The 20,776-nt window shown below is 39.1% G+C and overlaps 1 protein-coding gene across 5 annotated transcripts in view; it reads left to right on the forward strand.

Moving 5' to 3' along the window:
* The first annotated feature begins 275 nt into the window (after positions 1-275).
* Positions 276-20,776, forward strand: part of KIAA2026 (KIAA2026 ortholog) — a 52,777-nt gene continuing 32,276 nt past the window's right edge. For 2 of the 5 annotated variants that reach the window (XM_054185650.1, XM_054185651.1), the window contains exons 1-3: positions 461-1,520; positions 4,037-4,237; positions 10,199-11,634. In XM_054185650.1, coding sequence (XP_054041625.1) covers positions 940-1,520; positions 4,037-4,237; positions 10,199-11,634 — 2,218 coding nt within the window. In that variant the 5' untranslated portion in view covers positions 461-939. Of the gene's footprint in view, positions 421-459; positions 1,521-4,036; positions 4,238-4,998; positions 6,680-9,531; positions 9,565-10,198; positions 11,635-20,776 lie in introns of those variants that run through there. The other 3 variants (XM_054185649.1, XM_054185648.1, XM_054185652.1) reach the window with 3 other exon arrangements.

Here is a 20,776-nt window from a genome sequence, read left to right on the forward strand (position 1 = left end):
CTGTCTCCAAGACAGCGGGAAGGCCCGAGGAACGCAGAGCCGCCGGCTCCTACCCACCCCATCCCTCCCCTTCTCCTTCCTCTCTCGCCGCCATTCCCCCCCCTCGCGCCTGCGCGCCAACAGCCACCGCCCCGCGCCGCGCAGGCGCCCTCACCCTCCCGCGCCCCGCCCCGAGCCGGGCCGGGCCGGGCGCCCACTGATGACGCCACCTCACCTGGCGTCCGGCGCACCCGGCGTGCCGCCGCTCCGGCGCGTGCGCCTTAGGTGGGGCGCCGCGTCCCTTTTCTCTCGCCTCTCTCCCGGGCCGCAGCGCCACCCCCTCCCCCACCCCGCCCCCCGCCACCCCGGGGCGCGCGCAACGGCCGTTAACTGTCACTGTTGCCGGCCGTTAACTGACACCGCTGCCCGCCGCGCTGTGAGGCGAGGAGGGGTGGTGGTGATGATGGGGTGGGGGGGGGCGGGAAGCGCTTCGCCGCACAACACGGGCCAGCCGGGGGCGGCCAGCGCGGGGACGGCACCTGCCGCCCGCTCCTCCCCTCTTCAGGAGGGGGCCGCGGTGGAGCGCAGGAGGGAGGCCCCATCATGGGCGGGGGGAGGCCGGAGGGATGCGGAGCTGCCCGCCGCCGGGGGCGGCCCCCGAGGGCGAGGGCGCGGTCCCTGGCCGGGCGGGCGGGGCCGTACGCAGGCCCGGGCGAGCCAGGCAGAGGCCAGGGGAGGCTGGCGCCGGGGAGAGGCGGGCCAAGCCCGGCGGCCGGCCGCTGCCTCCTCCCCGGCAACCGCGGCCTTCTTCCCCCCCGGCCCCCAACCTTCACAGCTGGGGGCAGGGCTGAGGCCGTCGCGGGGGAGCGTTGGCGAGGGACTGAACCGTATCTCTGTGCATAGGTGAGCCCGATGTCGATTCGCCGGCTGGGCGAGGGGGAGCGCGGCTGTCCCTAGCTGATGCTGAAGAGCCGGCCCGGGGCCGGCAGTCCACCTGGAGCCGGCGGGGCCCTGTGCGTGCACGGGCTGGGAGACATGGACTCGGCAGAGCCCGCGGGCGGAGACCTTTCGTCCGATCGGCCCGCGGCTATCCGCCTTCGCTACGGGGAGGAAGAGCCGGACAAGGAGGGAGATGATGCGGGAGGGAAGAGCGGCGGCTGCTCCTGGGAGCAGAGCCTGAATCCCGAGCTGCAGCAGGGATACCGCATCTTGCGCGAGTTTCTCATGGAGAAGTACCGGCCGCTGACAGCACCGTTTTTGAAGCCTCTCGCGGATCAGTCATCCATCAGGGAAGAAGGAGTTGGCTCCCTCTCCGGTCGCAACAGCAGTCACTCTTCTCAGCAGTCGCCAGCTGGAATGTGGCTGTTGAAGATGGAAGAGAAATTTTCCAGTGGGCAGTACACAGGCATAGCAGATTTCGTGGGTGACTTCCGCCTGATGCTGGAGACGTGTTACCGGCTGCATGGTGTAGACCACTGGCTCTCCAAACAGGCCCAGAAGCTGGAGATGATGCTGGAACAGAAGCTGGCGCTGCTGTCCCGGTAGGTGTATAAAACTCTATAGGGGTCCTGCCAGATGCCGTTTACATAAAGTAGATCAGGAGGGTGCCTTTCTTCAAGTAAAAAATATCATTTGAATGGTTTTTAAAAAAACACACAATAAACCAAATTTGAATGGTTCCCATGAACTCTCAGTACTTCCACAAAGGGGAACGTTTCCTACTGGGAACTATCCAAATCTGAATTCAAAATGCTTTGGAGATTCCAAACCCAAAAATACTAAAATGCAAAATAGGGTACAACATTTCCTGGCTAAGATTTTCCTTCTGAAAGAAGGCTTTATGAACATGGAAGCACACTTGTTTAGACAAGATGTCAAATGCTCCTTTCTTTATTTTATGCTGTCAAAAGCAAGTGAAACTACCCAAACTCTGTATAATATAAACAACTGTCACTTAAAAATTGTGATTTTTACAGTCTGTGAAATTTTTAGTGTCTTCCAAATAAGTAGGAAAAAAATCTTCAGCCAGAGTATGTGCTTTGAAATGGGTAATTTAGTGTCAGGATATTTTTTGATAATCATAAAATGAAAGGTAGTGCTTGGCATATTATAGTCTTGAATGGCAAAATGGAAATTGTGACATGTTTAAATATAAGTCCCTGGCAGGAACTTGTTTATCAGCCAAAGCAGCTGAAGCATAGAAAGCTGTCAAACTGTGTAGTAGAAAGCCCAGCATAAATCACAGCTGAAATACATGGTTTCTTACGAGTCTGACATAGTCTTAGTTTGGTCATATTCAGAAAACAATGGTTGCTCCTTACAAAGAAAGGGTCATCGGTCTTCTGAGTGACATAGTATTTTGCATGTAAAAACCAGGAGGATTTTTTGGCAAAGGGTGAAGGTGAAGAAGGAACAGTATTAGGAAATGTGTAAAGCTGTGCATGTCCATCAACCTTAAACTTGCTAGTGACACAGAGCATTAGCTGCCAGCTGGTAAGAAGAACCTTGCTTGTGTAGTAGGAACACTTGAGGAGCATGGTGCAGAACTCAACTGAATACGCTGGAGTTAATGTATTCTGTGTTGGTGTAGCAACACTGTATTTGAAACTTTTTTTGTGTAACAGCAGTTTTAGGACAGTTTGGGAGCAGAAGGGAAGGAGTTGAACCTAATGGGGCACGAATGTTGGTAGTTTGCTTGAGTAAAACTTGATTATTATTATTTTTTTTAAATAAGCAGAATTCCTGGCTTGAAGAGTTACTACTGGCAAATAAATAGGTAACCAAATGCAGCTTGGAAGATTTGTGCCAAGTTCCTTTCTGTATGTTGTGTGACTGTAACATCTCAACTGTATTGAATTGAAGGGCATTTTGTTGAAGGTTCTTTGTTGCATTATCACTGCTCATTGGATTAGGTAGGATCTGAGAATGCTCAATGCCTTTTTATTAGAAACTCCATAAGAAAGCGGAGTCAATTTATGTACTGTGTCATCAAATAGCAATATATGTATTTACTAAAAAAGTTCAATTGCTGTTGTAATTCTTTCACAAATGCACAGTCTTTGTTCAAATAAATACTAAGAAATATTAAACTGACTAAAAATAATCCTACCTCAATATATCGTGAATTTCTCTTATATTAGCTCTTCAGAGATTTTTAAAGATTTTTTTCAATTTGTCTGTGTACACTGTCTTGGTAGAAGTTTTTAAGAACTATATATAGAAAGGATTATGGAATCTAGACTTCTCAAAGTTCCTTTTCAATTTTTGCTCAGATAGATTTGTTTTATGTGTGTAACTAATTTTATTAGTAAAATGAAATTCAAGAACTACTTCTTGGAATAATCATCCTTGCTTCATTACAGAGCAGCATTTAGCTCAATGATCACCATCAAGTGACTCAAGGGAAGCAATCAATGTTGGTTATATGATTCTCAGGTATTACAAACCATAGAAAGTTAACTTAGAACGGAGGTTGGCTCCCCCTCTCCCCCCCAAAAAAATGTTTTCAGAGGTTGTGTAATGGAGTGTTATTTCTCATACTGGTTTTGCTGGAGAACTATAAAACAGTGTAAGATGAAATGTAAACTTTACAACCAAATTTGTGGTGTTTTGCTTTTCATCTTTTTAATTTTTAATGAAACTAAACTGCTGTTTAACACTCCCTCCTCCTTCAACCCAAACCAAAAAGTGCACTTTTTTTTTCCCAAAATATTTTTAAGTGTCTTCTGAAAATAATAGTTTCTTATCTCAGGTCTTGTGGAAGTATTTTATTTTCAAATATTTATGGATTAATATAGAAAATTCAATCTTCAAATAATGTTTGGTTGCTTGAGATAGATCTCCACCATTTTTAAGAGATGTGAAAACATAGCTCATGTTAGCATGGTTTTAAATTTAAAATTTCATAAAGGAACGTTCAAAGTGGAAAAAATGTCAGAGGAAAAGTCACTGCTTTTTTCTGCGTAAGTATGCTTGATCTCTGATTGGTAGTGTAGGCATTGAAGTGCTGTTGGTAAGGGAAATTGTAATTGTGAATTGGCTTGCTTTTTTCTTCTAGGCATTTAAGAGAGAAAACATCGATAGCTGTAACATCTAGAGGATGCTATGGGCTGGAAGATGAGAAAGGAACAGCATGCATTTCAACAAGACGTCGTTCCACACCTCGCAATTTAGTAGGCTTGTCAACAGGCATGTTTGAGTCTGTGATGGTTCAGGTTCTAAGACAAGAGGAACAGCTGAGAGCAAAAGAGGAAAAGAGGTAATAGGAAAAGCTGTTTTGTTTTGGTTTTAAATAATTATGTATTCCTAGTTCTCTACAGGGCTAGCTCCTTAAGGCTTCTCTAGGTAAATAAATGTGTCTTAAGTTCATGAATGAACCTAGGACTTCAATACAGTGCATCCATAAATCACGAAATTAGTTTTTGATTTACCACGTCATTGAAAAATTGCTAAAGTCATATAAGCTTTAAAATAAATTAAGGCTGCTGTTATTTCAGGATTATGAAACTGTTAATAGTAACTGAAAGCATCCACAGCAATTTCCTGTTAGCTCAGTCACGGTTTATCATGCCTCTCCTTGGACCGTTTTCCATGCAACAATGAGATTAAAAACTATCAGAATGCTAACTACAGTCTAATTCTGTGATCTTGTCACTGCTTCCCTCACTGATAGCTAGAAGCAAATTACCTCTGCCAGTGCCACTCCTGTTATCTCACTGATGTGGCATTTCAGCTTCTCAGTTAGGTAACAAATTTAGAATGTGTGTATAATTAACTCTGTGGGCTTTTGTGGTTTTCATAAATTGAAGAGGTATATAATTCCAGGCAGTGTTTAATGTTGATTGTGATATGTTTCACTTTGAGGAAAATTAAGCTTATAAGCTTATATACTTTAACAGTAACTTGAGAGACTGTGTCTGAAGCATGGAACATGGTGATAAGACAGTATTAGCTTTAGGAAACAAAATATTTCCAGCTTTTTTCCCATATATAACCAGTTCACTCTCATTTTGCAGGTAATCTTCATTTTCAACAGATTTGAAGCCATACAGTTTTGGCTGACTTCAGTGTTAGCCAGTACCTTTTCCCTAGAAATGAGTGAATCTTTATTTCCACCTCGTACTTCGCAAAAAAGCAAAGATCACTAGGGTTATTTTTTCTCTGTTAAAACTGTCTTAATTTCTGTTCAACTCTGTGCTCTAGATCACTGAACTTGATGGCACTGTTCTATGATTCTTAGAACTAAAGTGCTACTTTAGTGGATACAGAGTATTTTATTGATTATTATTATTATTGATTGTTTCACTTAGCCTTTCATCACAGTTGTAAAAGAATGTCTGTCCAAATCTGTTGCTATAATACAGGGTATCCTATGTCAGAGTATAATTATGAATGACTGTAATGGTCAACTCAAATGAGTGGGTAAACTGTTTAGGATTTTAGTTTCTTCTGTACTGAAATTTGCCTTCCTCCTTGTCTTGTTCTGTTGCTCTTTTTCCCCATAAAACTGTGTATAGTGTGGTAGTATAACTTGCTTGTGTGCTGGCAAATCAGTTATGTTTGGACAGTCAGCACCTCCTATTCATTCAACTTGCAGATGAGTTATCCGTAACATAAAGTACTCGCTTTCTGGCTGTCCAGCTAAGCACTCAGTATACCTGTACTTTCTAGCTAGTAATTATCCTAGTTTAGTCTGTTTAGCTGCCTCACTAGAAGAAGTTACATACTTTCAGCCCTAGATAAGTAAGGCTGCAAATGCAAGTGCCTTTCTACAAAACTTAGCCTAATACATAAAGAAATTGTGTGTGGAAGTCCAAGTTAATATCTAATCCTTTGCTTTGGATATTTAGATACTCTTATAAGGCACAGGCATCTTATGATGAGTAGAAAGAACTGCAGCAAATGAAATCTTTAAAATACTTTTAGGTTTTTTTTCCAAAATCCTTGAAACTGATTTTACGAGCCTGTTTTCAACTGCGTATTTTGGAAGAATATCCTGAATGTGGTTTTTTATCTTCTTTTCTGTAGCTAATGGCAATCCTACTCCAAGTCCTTTCGTTATTTTTGTTATATCCTTTGTAGAGTTATCCTTGTCTTTCTTGTAGTTTATCCATTTCTTGCATAATCTATTTAATTTTTTTCTCTATATAGTGTTTTATAGCCTCCCCCAAGTGATACATGGTAGGCTTGATATGTAAAAACGGAGCAGATGTCTTTGCAAAGCTGATTTCACTATTTTGCAGTTAATAGTTTCTGTACAGCAGCAAAAGTACTTCCCCCCCGCCCCAGCTGTCTGGTTTACTTTTCATGTCAGTTTTGTTTATAAACTTTCCTTTTGTTCAATTTTTCTAATTATCAGAATATTGAATATCTTCCTTGGATTGTTAGTTACATTTCCAGGAGGTTCTACTTGGCTGCTTGGTTACATGCTAATTAAATAACATGTCAATATGCATACTAGCTTACATATTAGTTAACAATAAATAATTATTATATAATTGATAACACTTGCCTGTAAAGGGGCATTTAGATACCAAAACATAGAGGTAGACGCCTACTGAAATTTTTAAAACCACCAGTGAATGCCAGGTGATTAAATGATTGATTTCAATGGGAATTAAGTATCTGTATGACTCTGGTTTGTTGAATATTATGCTAGGCAGCTCCATGTCTTTACCATCTCTGAAAACATGATCCTGGGGTAAGTTTCAGACATGTTCATTAAACATTTTAAGAATCCAATTCTCTTTGCAAGTTAGTTGTTTAACATTATAGAAACAGAATTAAGGTCACGCGGGCATCTCCAAATTTAATATCTTCTGACTATTAAATCTCGATTTAACTTAGAATAATAAGTAACATTGCTATTTTGTATGTAGCTTTCTAGTTTGTTTTTTTTTTAAAGAAAGTTTATAAGAACGAGTTATCGTAGAATTAAAACAGTTCTCTGTACCTTCTCATCAGAGTTCCAGTGCCATACCTGTGAAAAATTACTCAACACTTAAGTGGGTTAGAAGGTGGTAACTGGGGGGGAGGGAAATACAGTCTGGTCTTTGACACCTCTCCCCTCCAAGTGAAATCTCTTGTTGCAAGTGAGAAGGAATTAGCTGGTGAGACATCTCTGTTGTCTTAAGGAAGAAAATGATAAGAAAAGTGGGGAGTTATATCAGGAGTCTGGTTTAGGTAGTATCTTTACTTGGGGAGCATATCCGATGAGCTTTAAGGTCGGGTGCCGTGGTTTTATCTGCTCAACAGCTGCAAAAGTGCTGCAGGTGTGTTCTAGGAATATGTTTGTCCTTTGTTAGTCTGGAAATGTCAGCCTGACCTTAGAATAGTTTTGTGTTATTATTGTAAACACAATACATGCCTGCAAACATATTCCTGATGAATGTAAATAAAAGTGTGAAGCAACCATATTTTTTTTTTACAATTGCTGTCAGCATAAAAGCCAAATATGCTTGTCCAGAGAATTTCTCAGTTGTAGGGATATTTGTCCTGCTAAATATCAAATGTTTCTCTCTGTCTCCCCTCTACCCCTGCACCCTTGCCCCACCTCCTCTCCCATCCTCATCCCCATCCTCTCTCTCAAAAAAACACCACAGGAAAAAATTATGCCCCCCAAAAGATGGGCAGCTAGTAGGAAGACTTCAATAATGAAGATATGGAAGTGTGCTATAATTTACATTTTCCCTTGAATGTCTACTGAGAATGGACTACAGATATTGTGATAAAATTATAGCTTTAAAAAAAAAAAGGGAAACTTTTTGCAGGTGAAACAATGTATGGTTTTCTATTTTAAAACATCTTTAAAATACTGTAATGATTGTTATTTTATGAAGTGCGAGACAGAGGTGAATCTAGGGTATTGTATTTATTTTGAGAATTTTACCTTAATTTGAATTACTAATTGATGGTAAGTTAAAACCGCTTGCAAAGGCAATATTTTTAGATCATCTGCAGCCTGTGTTAGACGATACTGGAATGTGATTGTTTCTACAGATGTTCTGTCTCACTGTCTATTTATTCATATTTAAGCTTATTTCCATATTTTAATAGAGCTCACACCTTTTGGAGGCAGCGGGTTATTTGGAAGTATGTTTTACACTTAGGAGGGAGGAGGGAGTGGGATTCAGGAGTACTTTGAAATTTATTTTTGGGAACACTTTTTACTTACTATAGTTTCTTCCTCTGTCCCACTTGTTAATTATTTATTTTTATTTATTATATTAATCCATGGAAATAGAACAAAAGACAGAATTAAAAAAAATGCCCACTTTACCTACGTAGGTTGTATTGTTGAATTTACTGGTTTGTTCACGTAGAATGGCAAATGGGATTTTGTCATTAGATCACATTCATTGTGTGTTTAAATTAGTGGTGCAAAGTGGGATTTTGTCTTTAGATCCCATCTATTATATGGTTAAATAAATGCTACATTGGGAGAGTGAAGTTGAGAATTTACTGACCTGTTTGCATTTGCATTTTAATTTTATGTTTTACATGAATCTGTCTTTCTGCATTTGATGGGTACATAAATAACAAGGATGCATGTATGTGGTATTAAAAAATTCTGTTGAAATTATGGTAACAAGTCACTTGAAATTTAATTTAATTATGTAAGGTAGAGCATTCAGTGGAATCTTACTGTATTATATGTCGTATTGCATACACAAAGGATGCAAATTTTAAGTTTGTGGTCATGACTTATATCTCCTGCATTGATACTAAAATACGGGCTAAGCTAGGTTTGTTGCATTTTTTACATTATGAGATACCTAGTCAATGCTTCAAAGACACATTCTTCATGCTAGAACCCACTATAAGCTTCATGTTGTCAAAAGAAAGATTTTAATATACCTTTACTCTGAATTTGGAAGGCATTGATGCTTTGCATGGATACATGGCATTTATTTGCTACTTGTATATAAAGAAATATTACTGGAGGTTAGCAATCTGGAAATAAGGACTTATAAATTCCAATAACAGGTCATATTAGTGATACATACAGGTGATTGTTTCTAGCATTGGTCAGTGATAGAAGCTTCAGAGAAAAAGATATGAGAAACTTTGCATGAGCTCTAGAAAAATTTTCCTCTAAGTACAGCTGTATCCTAATCCTATCTTTTGGAATTTCATCATGTCTTGAGGCAAAAATGTTAGTTTACCATTGCAGCATTAAAGAAAAATCCCTCCTGCTACTAGTAACCCTTGGTAATTATGTGATTCATGCAGATGTCCTCTTTTTCACTTTGGAACTAAATTAATGTATCTTGTGTTCTAGTAAGTTAGATGGTAAGATGCGCATGATTGTTTATCCGAAGTGGAAGCATTTCTTCCTCTTAAACTTGTTGCCTTTAAATTTCATGATCAATTTACAAATAAAAGTAATTATAAGTTCCCAGTCTATCATATTAGTTTTGTATATTGCTGTCATGTTTCCTCTTGCTAGTGTTTTGTGTAGAGTCCCAGATTTTCAGAAGTTTTTACAGGCCTCTGATTACTGATAATCTCTTTCTCTGAATACCCACTATTTCTGCTCTATCCTTTTTTTAGATAGGGGGACCAGAACTGAATACAGTTTTTCAGGTGAGGGCAAACCATTTATTAATGTAATGACATTTTATTTCTGGTGTTATTTTCCATCACATTCTTCATGCATCCTGATATTTGTTTCTTTTTTGACCACCATTACAAACCAACTAGTAACACGCCTGTGGGTGGGAGGGAAAATATATGTGAATGAAGCACTTAACAGTTAGGCATGTATACTTGTGTATTGCAGAAGGGAGTTACAAGGTAGGTGACACAAGCCACAAGGCAACCATTTGAAAGCAAGACTTACCTGGAATTAGTTTTCAGAAATTTTTATATGGATAGTTTGTTGGAAATACTTAATCCTGCCAGAAAGACACTGGGGAAGGGAATACATTTTTTAAAAAAATCTGAACTACCCGAACTATTGATATCTGCCAGGTTTTCTTCTTACCTTTTCCCCTTTTTTAAACTAGTGGTCAGAGAAATAAAAGACTACAATTTCCCATTTTGATGCAGTGATGTGTTGTGTAATCCAAATTAAGACAAACTGAATTAAAACTTTGTGTATTGTGTTCTTTATTACTTCTAGATGAGTATGTTTGTCATGATGTAGTTCTGATTTTTTTCTTCTCAGTTTCTTTTTGTTCACCTGATACCTGAATTTTCATTAACTTTCTTTTAATAGGCTGAGAGAACAAGAAAGAAAAGAAGCAGAAGAAGCTAGTCAGAAAGAAATAGAAGAATGGGAAAAGTCACTTTTAGCTCAAGCAGCACCTACAAGGATGGAGACAATGTGGGAGATTCCAGCTATTGGTCATTTTCTTTGTTTAGCACAACAGATCTTAAATTTACCTGAAATAGTATTCTATGAATTGGAACGTTGTCTTCTGATGCCTCAGTGTAATGCTTTTTTATCTAAAATAATGACTTCTTTGTTAAGTCCTCCTCATCGCAGATCTACATTACATCGCAGGCCTACACTTTCTTACAGGACTTGGGAAGCAGCACTCAGACAGAAGGTACAACACTGGTATACCATTGTAGGGCAGACTGACAATCCTAATAGCTCTGCAGAAAAACTTGGATTGTGTCCACAGTTTTTCAAAGTCCTCGGAGAAGTTAATCCCTTGGAGGAAAAATCATTTCATGAGCTACCATTCTACCAAAAAGTGTGGCTGCTAAAAGGTCTCTGTGATTTTGTGTATGAAACACAAAAGGATGTTCAGGATGCAGTGCTAGGTCAGCCTATCCATGAATGCAGAGAAGTAATCCTTGGTTATGACTACTTGGAGAATGCATATGTTCATTTTCCACAGTTCTGTGGTGCAGACGTTCGGATTTACAAACAAAAACCTTTTCAGGCTCCTGAATTCCCATCTCCTCCCATCAAAGTTAAAAAAGTGTCACGTATTAAATTGGAGAAAGTAAAACATGAATATGCAGGCAAAAGCAACGGGGAGGTCAGTGCTGGTGGTAGAGAAGAGCTGCAACATCATTCCAAGACAGAAATAGGGAGAAGCATGGACTCCATTGTTATCTGTCCAGAAAAAAAAATGCATTTAGGTAGCTTTAGAGTCACTGCAGAGGAGATTAAGATTAACTGTGAAATCAAGACGTCAAGACTCTGTGACATCAAAAAAACTGATTCCTATAAAGAGAACTTGAGGAATTCGATTAGTTCAGGAGAGATTGTTGGTATGGGTAGTCACCCTAGTTCAGGAGAGATAAGGGCTGTGGACAATGGACAAGGTTGTGCTGAAGTAGCCAGAGTAAAAGCTGAGATCAGTCCATTCAAGGAGAACACATTGAATGCTTGCCAAATGCATGTCAATGGTGCTCAAAATGACAACCAAGACGTAAATTACCACGAATCTGCTAAAGACATAATGCTAGAGAACTCGCTGCGAAATCATAAGAAACTAAGTAAGTTGCAGGCAAAAAAGAAGAAAAAGAAAAAAAAGAAGTTGAAGGATATTCTAAATGAAAATCTACAGAGAAAACTTGATGACTTGCAAAGAAAGCGTGAGATTCATCTTCATCCATTCAAATCTTACAAATCTGAGATCCAGAACAAGTTGTTTATAATTAAAAAGAAAGCAAAGCACAAGAAGCACAAGTCTGGTAAGTTGACATTTTCATCTGTAGTAAACCTTAGGAGGGTACTGATTTTTTAATTTTTTTAATTGTTTTCTTAGCTAGTCTACATTTTGTTTTGTGAAATATGACAACCTTATGGCATTAGACTTTTCTGATGTTACTTTTAGCGTGAAAGTCTCCCATTCAATAACACAAGCATATAAGACAGACTCATTTGCTGATCAAACCATGATTCATTTGCAGAATGTATCTTTAGAGAACAATTCACTGGAAGAGTTTGTTGCAAAAAATACTTAGGGGAAGGAGTCTGACTGACGGGTTAGCATCAGAGAGTGTAGCTTGAACTTGTTTTATGCTGTCTTATGTCATAGCAATTGTGGAAATGTATCTCCCCTTTCTGATAATACTGCCTTATCCAAATTACAAAGAAACACAGAGTAAGTACATGTGATCATGAATCTAAAATCATTCCTACTGGAACTGTGCAGTCTTAGGTCACCAAACAGTACTGCGTTGACTGTGGGCCTGATGATATTTCTGCTTAGTCCAACAGTTGAGATACAGAATTTATGCAGGCAGCATTTTTATTACAGATGTGGGCAGCATCTAGTTAAGTGTTTCGGGTAGGTGATACACGATCCAGATTTCAGTTATCTCACTGGAAAATTTTGAAACAATTTTGAAACAGTAAAGTTATGAAGTCCTTAAGTGAGTTCAAATTGTTTGGTAGTTGTAGTATTTTTGATGTCATATGAGCACCATAAAGCTTGATCTGCTATCTTATTGAGTCATGCTATATTTTAGCAGACAGCTTCAAACATTACATTTTTTGAAGCAATGAGCTTATTTTTAGAACAGTGTAGATTGACAGGTAAATGCTGGATTTCATCTGAAAAACAAGAGTCAAAACCAAAAATCTGTGTAACAAAACGTCTTCTAAACGGTAAGAGAATTCAGAGATCTGCTACCAATGCATTTTAGCTAGGAGTTGAGTGGACATTTAAAGCTAATAAAGCAAGTAATATTTAGATCCCAAATATTTTTGCTGAATACCCAAAGAATTGCATTGCCATATAAATCACAAACTCCTCCCTCCAAAAAAAAAATTCACTGCACATCTAAACATAAATTTTAAGAGTTACAGTCAAAGTTCTTACATGTAGTAAGTGTGTCAGCAGAATTTAACGTGTAGCATGTTAGCAGAATTTTTTTTCAGTTACAAATTATGTTTTGTTTTTAAAGATGAAAGACAAATTTTGAAGTGCTATTAGAAGAACTGTAAATACTGGCATGTGAGTTTGAACTTTTTTTAAAGAAATGCATCATGAACAGCTATCACAATGTTTGTATTTGTAATAAAAATATATAATATAGTCTCTGAAAATTATCATGTTTTTAATTTCTAATTTTTAGTTTGTAACATTAAAGAATTTTTGGTCTTGAGTAGATCCCAGACTAAAACCTACACTGTTAGTGGAAACTGTAGTGCTTACTGTAATATGCTTAATCACGCTACTTAAATACAGGCGGTTCTTTTGGTTTGAAATTCCTATCTTTTAATTGACACAGCAGAAATTTAGCTCATTAACAAAACTGGAATCACGAGAGTACTTTTCTTCAGCCAGTTTCCTTTTTGTATCTTGCATATGATGCATGGATGCTAAGTGAAAACAGAAATCCCTGGCATTTCATTATCCCAGTTACCTTACATATATTGACTTGTGTAGCTATTATGTGATCTCCATTTCTTCCAATAAGTTTGTTTTGTTTTCTAAAGCGCTAAAAAAAGTTTGGCTTTTGTAATATCTTAATACCAAGGCTCGTCTAACGCTGATCTGATACAGGATTATAATGGTGATTATTTATCCATTTATTGTCCTTTGTGCTTCATGCTAAGCTTTATTGGAATGTATTTTAGGACCCAAATATGCTTCAGAAACTTATTATAAAACAAGCTAGTGTTCCATACCACTAAAAACATGGGAGTTAAAATAGTTGTTCTTTCAGTTTTAATTTGTGGCTTTACATGACTGAGTATTAAATTCAGCAGTAGAATGCTACGTACCTCTGTTTTTTCCAATTCCATATTGTGTCATAAGGAGCTTAACATTATCGGAGCTAATTTAATATAGAAAATAATTAGTATATAGTTTTGTTAAGAATATGTGTCAGTAACTATAGACTAGTACCAGATGATTTTAATCTTCTGAGCTTAGGTTTTAATTATATATATTTTCTTCATCAGAGAATGCTGCATGTATAGTATTACTCCCTTTCGTTGTCAGTTTCAGACAGGAAGATGTGTCAGTGCAGGTGGAAATCCAGAAAAGAGCAACAAAGTTTTCTGTCACACATTCTATTGGTGTTTGCAAGTTTTGCAACCCTGACTACACATGGAGACGTCACGTATGTCTAATCAATGAGAAAAGATGGAAATTCCTCTTCTCCACTTTTAATTTTCCCGTGTCTCTTACCTACTTGATCTGCTGGATCTAGTAGCCTAACTTACGCTCAGATGGTGTGTTTGTTTCCATTCAGGTGGAGGGCATGATACATTCTTTTTCATCTGCAGGTGACAGGCATTGTCCTAGGCATGATATGATTGGTCCTTTTTCTTATGGTACTTTCTTGTCCTTTATCTTTTAATATGTTGAGACTTTTCCCTTCTTATTCTGACTACTTCGTCATTGCAAATTTTGGCCTTGCTGGAGAAAATTTTCCTAATACATTGCAGTATTACAAGAAAGAGCTTTTCTTCCTATGCTTGTTAAGTGTCCGTTAATCCTGGAGCTGTTAGGCTGAAATTGATAGGATTGGATTGAATTCATGATAATGCCTTATTGTTTTGTAATGATTCATGAAGTTTAAGACTACGTAGTTTTTCTTAAAGCTCTTCTGAAATTTTACCTTCTTTTTAAAGATACCCTTACAATGTAAAATAGAGAAAGAGATTTGGTAAAACTTGTTCTGAATTCACAAAAACATTTGATTTAAATCTGGTTATACCCATAATTGCCCTTTACAATGTCCTTTAAAAGTACAGGAAGTAGAAGAGCGCAACAGGAATGTAAAAGTGAGTACCTGTCCTTTTTTTTTTTTAACAAGGTGATTATTTTTTTTTCCCCACTATTGGTTCTCTAAGACATCTAAATGTAACTTTGAGTCATGGTTCATGTTTCTAGTGAGATGATTTGCACATTCCTGACTTGCTGTAGCAGTGATACCCAAAAGATACTGCTAACGAATATAGACTGGTTGTGCAGTTCTTTTTATCTGAAAACTTCTCATAATTTTGTGAGCAAAACTTCCTGGAGAACACAGCCATGTTTTGAGCATTGACGTAGTTATGAGGTTTTCTTACAAATTATGAAAGGGAAGATGTAAGCACTTTATTGAATCTGTGTATTTGAAACACAGTGATGCTTATTGCTGTGGCAGTGTTCCGTGTCAGTATTTTTGACAGAGTAGTACTGAATATAATGGAAGACAGAATCAGTAGTTCTGTGAACAACTTGCATGCTACGCATTCATTTTACATGTTATTACTGGAGTTAGATAAATTAGGTTGTAAATCCTTCAATTACACTGTGACAGTGGTGATAGGCTTGTTGGATCTGGGCTAAGGCGGCTATGCTGAAATAAATCATTGGGTACAGCAAAGATTGCAGTGCAAGGCACAGTACAAAAGCATAACAATTCCATGATTACATGCTTGAAACAGGGATTGTATGAAATTCAGAACGTCCATAGGGTTGAGAAAATAGGAGGGACCAGAGGCTGCTTGAAATAACTATGATGTGCCTGAAGCGGAGGTTTAAGTAAGTGTGAGTTGAATCTCTTTTATTCCATTTGGTATAGAAAACACCAATATAGCACATACCTTTAGAAGAACTTTGATGTAAATTCTATACCGTATACTTGTGCTCTGAAAGATTTATAGCAGTCCACCTGCTTAAAGTCTATTTCATAGTGTATTTTATTTCTTTGGAGTACCATTACGTTTGTCTGTGAAATCAAACATTGCTTGAATGTGAAGAACTGAATTTAACAGTGTGGCAGCAGTTTTGTAGTGTCTGGTGTACTGTCCTTGGGAGTTTAATCTTCACTTTCATCTTCGGAGTTGTAAAACCTTCCTTGTAGTGTTGTCTAGCCTCGAGATCTGGTGTAGCCTGTTAACAATGTTGAAAATTAAACGAAGTATTCCACCAAGTTGTAGCAGTGTATTCAAGCTCTGCCTTAAGCTGCAGTGTCAATATCTTCAGCAAGGTGTTACCACTGAGGTTTTATTGGGTTTACCGAGGCTGTTCTGTAAACCAGCATTATTAATGCACTTGTTCAGACTTTGCTTTGCTGCTTTGACTATATAAAAGCTGTGTCAGTGTGGAAGCTTCAAATGTCTATAGTAACGCATCATTTTCCAGATTATTGTACATTGTACCTCCTAAAAGAGGAGCTGTTGGTAGCAAGATAGAAGATTAGGAGAATAGAGAGAAAACAAGACAGGCTCAGTAGTTGCCAAATCTTTGAAAGGCATGAAATGTGTCTTACGGATTGTGAACAGGAAACTTCAGGCCAGTTTTTCAATTTGAAAACAGTGAAGTTGCTGCTAAAATTTAATGAGAAAACAGGAATTCTTGCAGTTGAGGGGGGGGAGGGTAACAACTTTATTTTATCATGACAAATACTACTGAGTAAGTGTTTGATGTCAAAAACATCCATTTCCCCATCTGGGGAAATGAAGCTCTGCTGCATATGTGGTAAAGATTGCATTTTTATTAGAAATTATTATTAAAATAAAATTTTGTTAAAAATTGCTCAATGTTGTCACTTTATAATTTGGAGCATGGGTTGACATTACTTCTGTCCTTCAAGGAGGAGCCATGAGGACTCAAATATCATAGTTCATAACAAAGAGTTTTACTAGATCTGTAAAAATGTTCCTGTTTTCAAGTCAAAATGATTTATGTTATGATAACTTATAAATTGGTCATATTGTCCTAGCTGAGGTAATTTAAAAATGTCAAGAGCATTTCTGTTGCTTAGTGTTTTATTTGTCTACATTTCTTTCTCTCAAAATAGGACTAGAAGAGATCTGAAATAACATTTATTTATTTATTCCCCCTTCTTCATCCTCAGACAACAAGACCAACTTGAGATGGCTTCTGGTTTAGTTGCACCAAATCTCCCTAGTGGGTTTTTTGGATGCTCATAACTAGTGTCCAGGCCCTAGTTTTTATGTTACCTTGTTGATTGCCTGCACATCTATTCAGTGATAATGTCAATGGAATTTATTTTAGCTTGAAATGAAAACCTGGGACAGCCAGATATCTTCTGGACCTGCTGATCTTAAATAACATCTAAGAATTTTCTCAGAGCTGGCTAAGGGGGATCTTGGCTAGTAAAATGTTGATTTCCAGTGAATCTTAGAACAGAAGTGTTCCGGCAGTGATGTTATTTAAAAGGAATAAACTTGAAAGATCTGTAGATCTGGATTTGTTTTTCACTTTCAGCAATGAGTTTGTTTAACAAACTATTTTATGGCAATTATAAATATGTAGAAGGAAAATTGATAAAAAACCATCTCTTAACTATCAGTCAAAAGTATAAAATAATCCACTCTCTTGGGAGTGAGATTAGAAAAGATGATAACTCAAAACAGTATTAACTCAGGGAAGTCGTATTTCTTCTGCTCCACCTATTGTGATCACCATTGATTTAGCATTAAAAATTAAAAAACAGTAATGTAAAAACTGTTCACCTCTGAATTATTTTACTTATTTATTTTGGTTTACTTTTGGGAGTTTTTATGTAAAGTACTGTCTTCACTCTGAGGCAGAGTCATACATGAAACGTGGAATACACTATTTCAAACAGCACAGATATTTCAGTGCTTTCCAATACAGTGTTCACTTAATTTGAAATCAGCTTTTCTCAGAAGAGCATTTGTTTCACATTGACTTTAGTGCTTTCATTAACCTCTGCTATTGGCTAATACTAATACTCACTCTACAAGTTTCTGTCCTCATCATCCTTCAAGCACCAAACACTGTCTGGGTGGACAGGGCAGTGTACAAGTTAATTTTACTTCATAGAATCATAGGGTTGGAAGGGACCTCTGGAGATCATCTAGTCCAACCCCCCTGCCAGACCAGGATCACCTAGAGCATGTTGCACAGGAACGTGTCCAGGCGGCTTTTGAATGTCTCCAGAGTTGGAGACTCCACCACCTCTCTGGGCAGCCTGTTCCAGTGCTCTGCCACCCTCAAAGTAAAGAAGTTCCTCCTCATGTTTCGGTGGAACTTCCTATGTTCAAGTTTGTGCCCGTGACCTCTTGTCCTGTCCCCGGGCACCACTGAAAAGAGCCTGGCCCCATCCTCCTGACACCCACCCTTGAAGTATTTATAAGTGTTGATAAGATCCCCCCTCAGTTATCTTTTTTCCAGACTGAAGAGACCCAAATCCCTGAGCCTTTCTTCATAAGAGAGGTGCTCCAGTCCCCTAATTGTCTTGGTAGCTCTCTGCTGCACCTTCTCCAGCAGTTCCCTGTCCTTCTTGAACCGGGGAGCCTAGAAGTGGACACAGTACTCTAGGTGTGGCCTCACCAAGGCAGAGTAGAGGGGGAGGATGACCTCCCTTCACCTGCTGACCACACTCTTCTTGATGCACCCCAGGATGCCATTGGCCTTTTTGGCCACAAGGGCACATTGCTGGCTCATGGTCATCCTGTTGTCCACAAGGACTCCCAGGTCTCTTTCCACTGAGCTGCTCTCCAGCAGGTCAGGCCCCAACCTGGACTGGTGCATGGGGTTATTCCTCCCCAGGTGCAGCACCCTACACTTGCCCTTGTTGAATTTCATAAGGTTGCTCTTTGCCCAGATCTCCAACCTGTCCAGGTCTCTCTGTATGGTGGCACAGCCTTCCGGTGTGTCACCCACCCTCCCAGCTTTGTGTCATTGGCGATCTTGCTGAGGGTGCGCTCTATCCCCTCATCCAGGTTATTGATGAATATGTTGAAGAGGACTGGACCCAGAACTGACCCCTGGGGAACACTTGTGTCTGCTTAATACAGTTTCCAGATTTTTTGACAGATGAGTAAGGGCTTGCTCAAGTAAGTTTACTGTGGAAAACCTGTATTTTACCGCACGGTCCCTTACTGCAGATTGTATGCATTTTGACAGTGTTTGTGTTTTAATTTAATATTCAGCAGGTAAAGTCAGGAAATGTGCAAACTGAGCTTTTGGGCTCTGATGCTACCAGCTCTAGGTACAGGTTGGTAGTGTGTTATTGCAGAGAACTATTACCTCAAATCACGGAATCACAGAATCTTCAGAGTTGGAAGGGACCTCTAGAGATCATCTAGTCCAACTCCCCTGCTAGAGCAGGATTGCCTAAAGCACATCCCTCAGGGCTGCATCCAGGCGGGTCTTGAAAATCTCCAGAGAAGGGGACTCCACAACCTCCCTGCGCAGCCTGTTCCAGTGCTCTGTCACCCTCACTGTAAAGAAGTTTTTCCGTGTATTTGAACGGAACTTCCTATGTTCTAGCTTGTGCCCATTGCCCCTTGTCCTGTCGCTGGGAACCATTGAAAAGAGCCTGGCTCCGTCCTCCTTAAACCCACCCTTTAGATACTTGTAAACATTAATCAGGTCCCCCCTCAACCTTCTCTTCTCCAGGCTAAAGAGTCCCAGCTCTTTCAGCCTTTCCTCATAAGGGAGGTGCTCCAGTCCCATAATCATCTTGGTTGCCCTACGCTGGACTCTCTCCAGTAGTTCCCTGTCCTTCTTGAACTGGGGAGCCCAAAACTGGACACAGTACTCCAGTTGTGGCCTCACCAGTGCAGAGTAGAGGGGGAGAATGACCTCCCTCGACCTACTGGCCACAGTCTTCCCTATGCAGCCCAGGAATCAGTATAGAGTTTTGGTTTATAGCCACAGATAACTGATTTATAATTCAATTTAGGTTAGGTTTTATTGTAATTTGCCTGAAGAATAAAATGATAGTGTATTTTCCCTTTATTCTGTGGTAGAAAATGAAAAGGACTCTTTGTTGCACAGTCCTGATTTGTCCACTGAACATGGAAGGGCTGTTGCCTTAGGTGTCTGTAGTTGTCCCCTACTTAATCTCAGGAACGGCTTAGCTCTCAGTCAGTATTGGAGGTGGTATAAAAAGAGCTGATTCTCTGCTGTAGCATGGGAGGGGAAAAGACGTGATAGTTACAGCTTATGTCTAAGGTAAGATTTATTGTAGTCTCTTTCCCTCTGAACTGAAAGCCACCTGAAATGTGGAACCTGTTGGAAAAGGCAGTGTGGAGATGTAATTATTAATTGTGGCACAGTAAAATCATGTTAGTGGGTGAATGTAAGGTTACACAGGAGTAATATAGGCTGATATTTCTTAGCTTTAGAACGGTTCCATTTGCAGCAAAGTAGAAATTTTTTTAATAGTTTTGATGTGTATATATTTGAATACAAACCAGGTTTTTTTAATTTAGTAATGTTATTTTATAATTCTGGCAAGGGGGAATGAAGCGCTCCCCTCCGCCGAAGTTTTGGCTATATTTGAAACTGAACTTTATATCAAAAAGAAGTAAAACTTTAATCTTTATTACAGTATTTCCCTATAGTGGAAATAGAAATAAGAATAAGTATTAATTTATCAATATTTACAAAACATTTATCAAATACTTGTCCAAGTAAGTATTTCTCTGCTCCTCGAAAAATAATTTATTGTTGTAGCTGTTGCTGGATAGGGTGGCCACCGTTAGTCCCTAAAGATAGCTTTTATGTAGTTGCAGCTATTGAAGGAGAACGCCTCTTCAGCTATTTCAAGATCATGGTTTTCTTTGAACTTGTTTTGGTTTGTGAAACTCTTGATTTGATGAAGAATGTTTTTCTCATTTCGTTCTTACATGATTGGGGAAAAGTATAAAGAAATTGATTGGACAAAAGCATTATCTGATTTATCTTCCTTCTGTGCAGTGCAGTCCTGAATTATTGATTCCTATGTATTCGTTTCTAATATATATGTACTGTACAAGCCAGTCTTTCTTTAAAGAGTCACAGAGCCATGGAAAAGCTGGTTGGAAGGAACATCTGGAGGTCACCTAGTTTGATGCAGGACTGTCACAGATCAGATCACCTGTGACTTGAAGACCTCTAAAGATGGA

This window comes from Rissa tridactyla, chromosome Z (genome assembly GCF_028500815.1).
Source record: "Rissa tridactyla isolate bRisTri1 chromosome Z, bRisTri1.patW.cur.20221130, whole genome shotgun sequence".
NCBI classification, from domain to species: domain Eukaryota; kingdom Metazoa; phylum Chordata; class Aves; order Charadriiformes; family Laridae; genus Rissa; species Rissa tridactyla.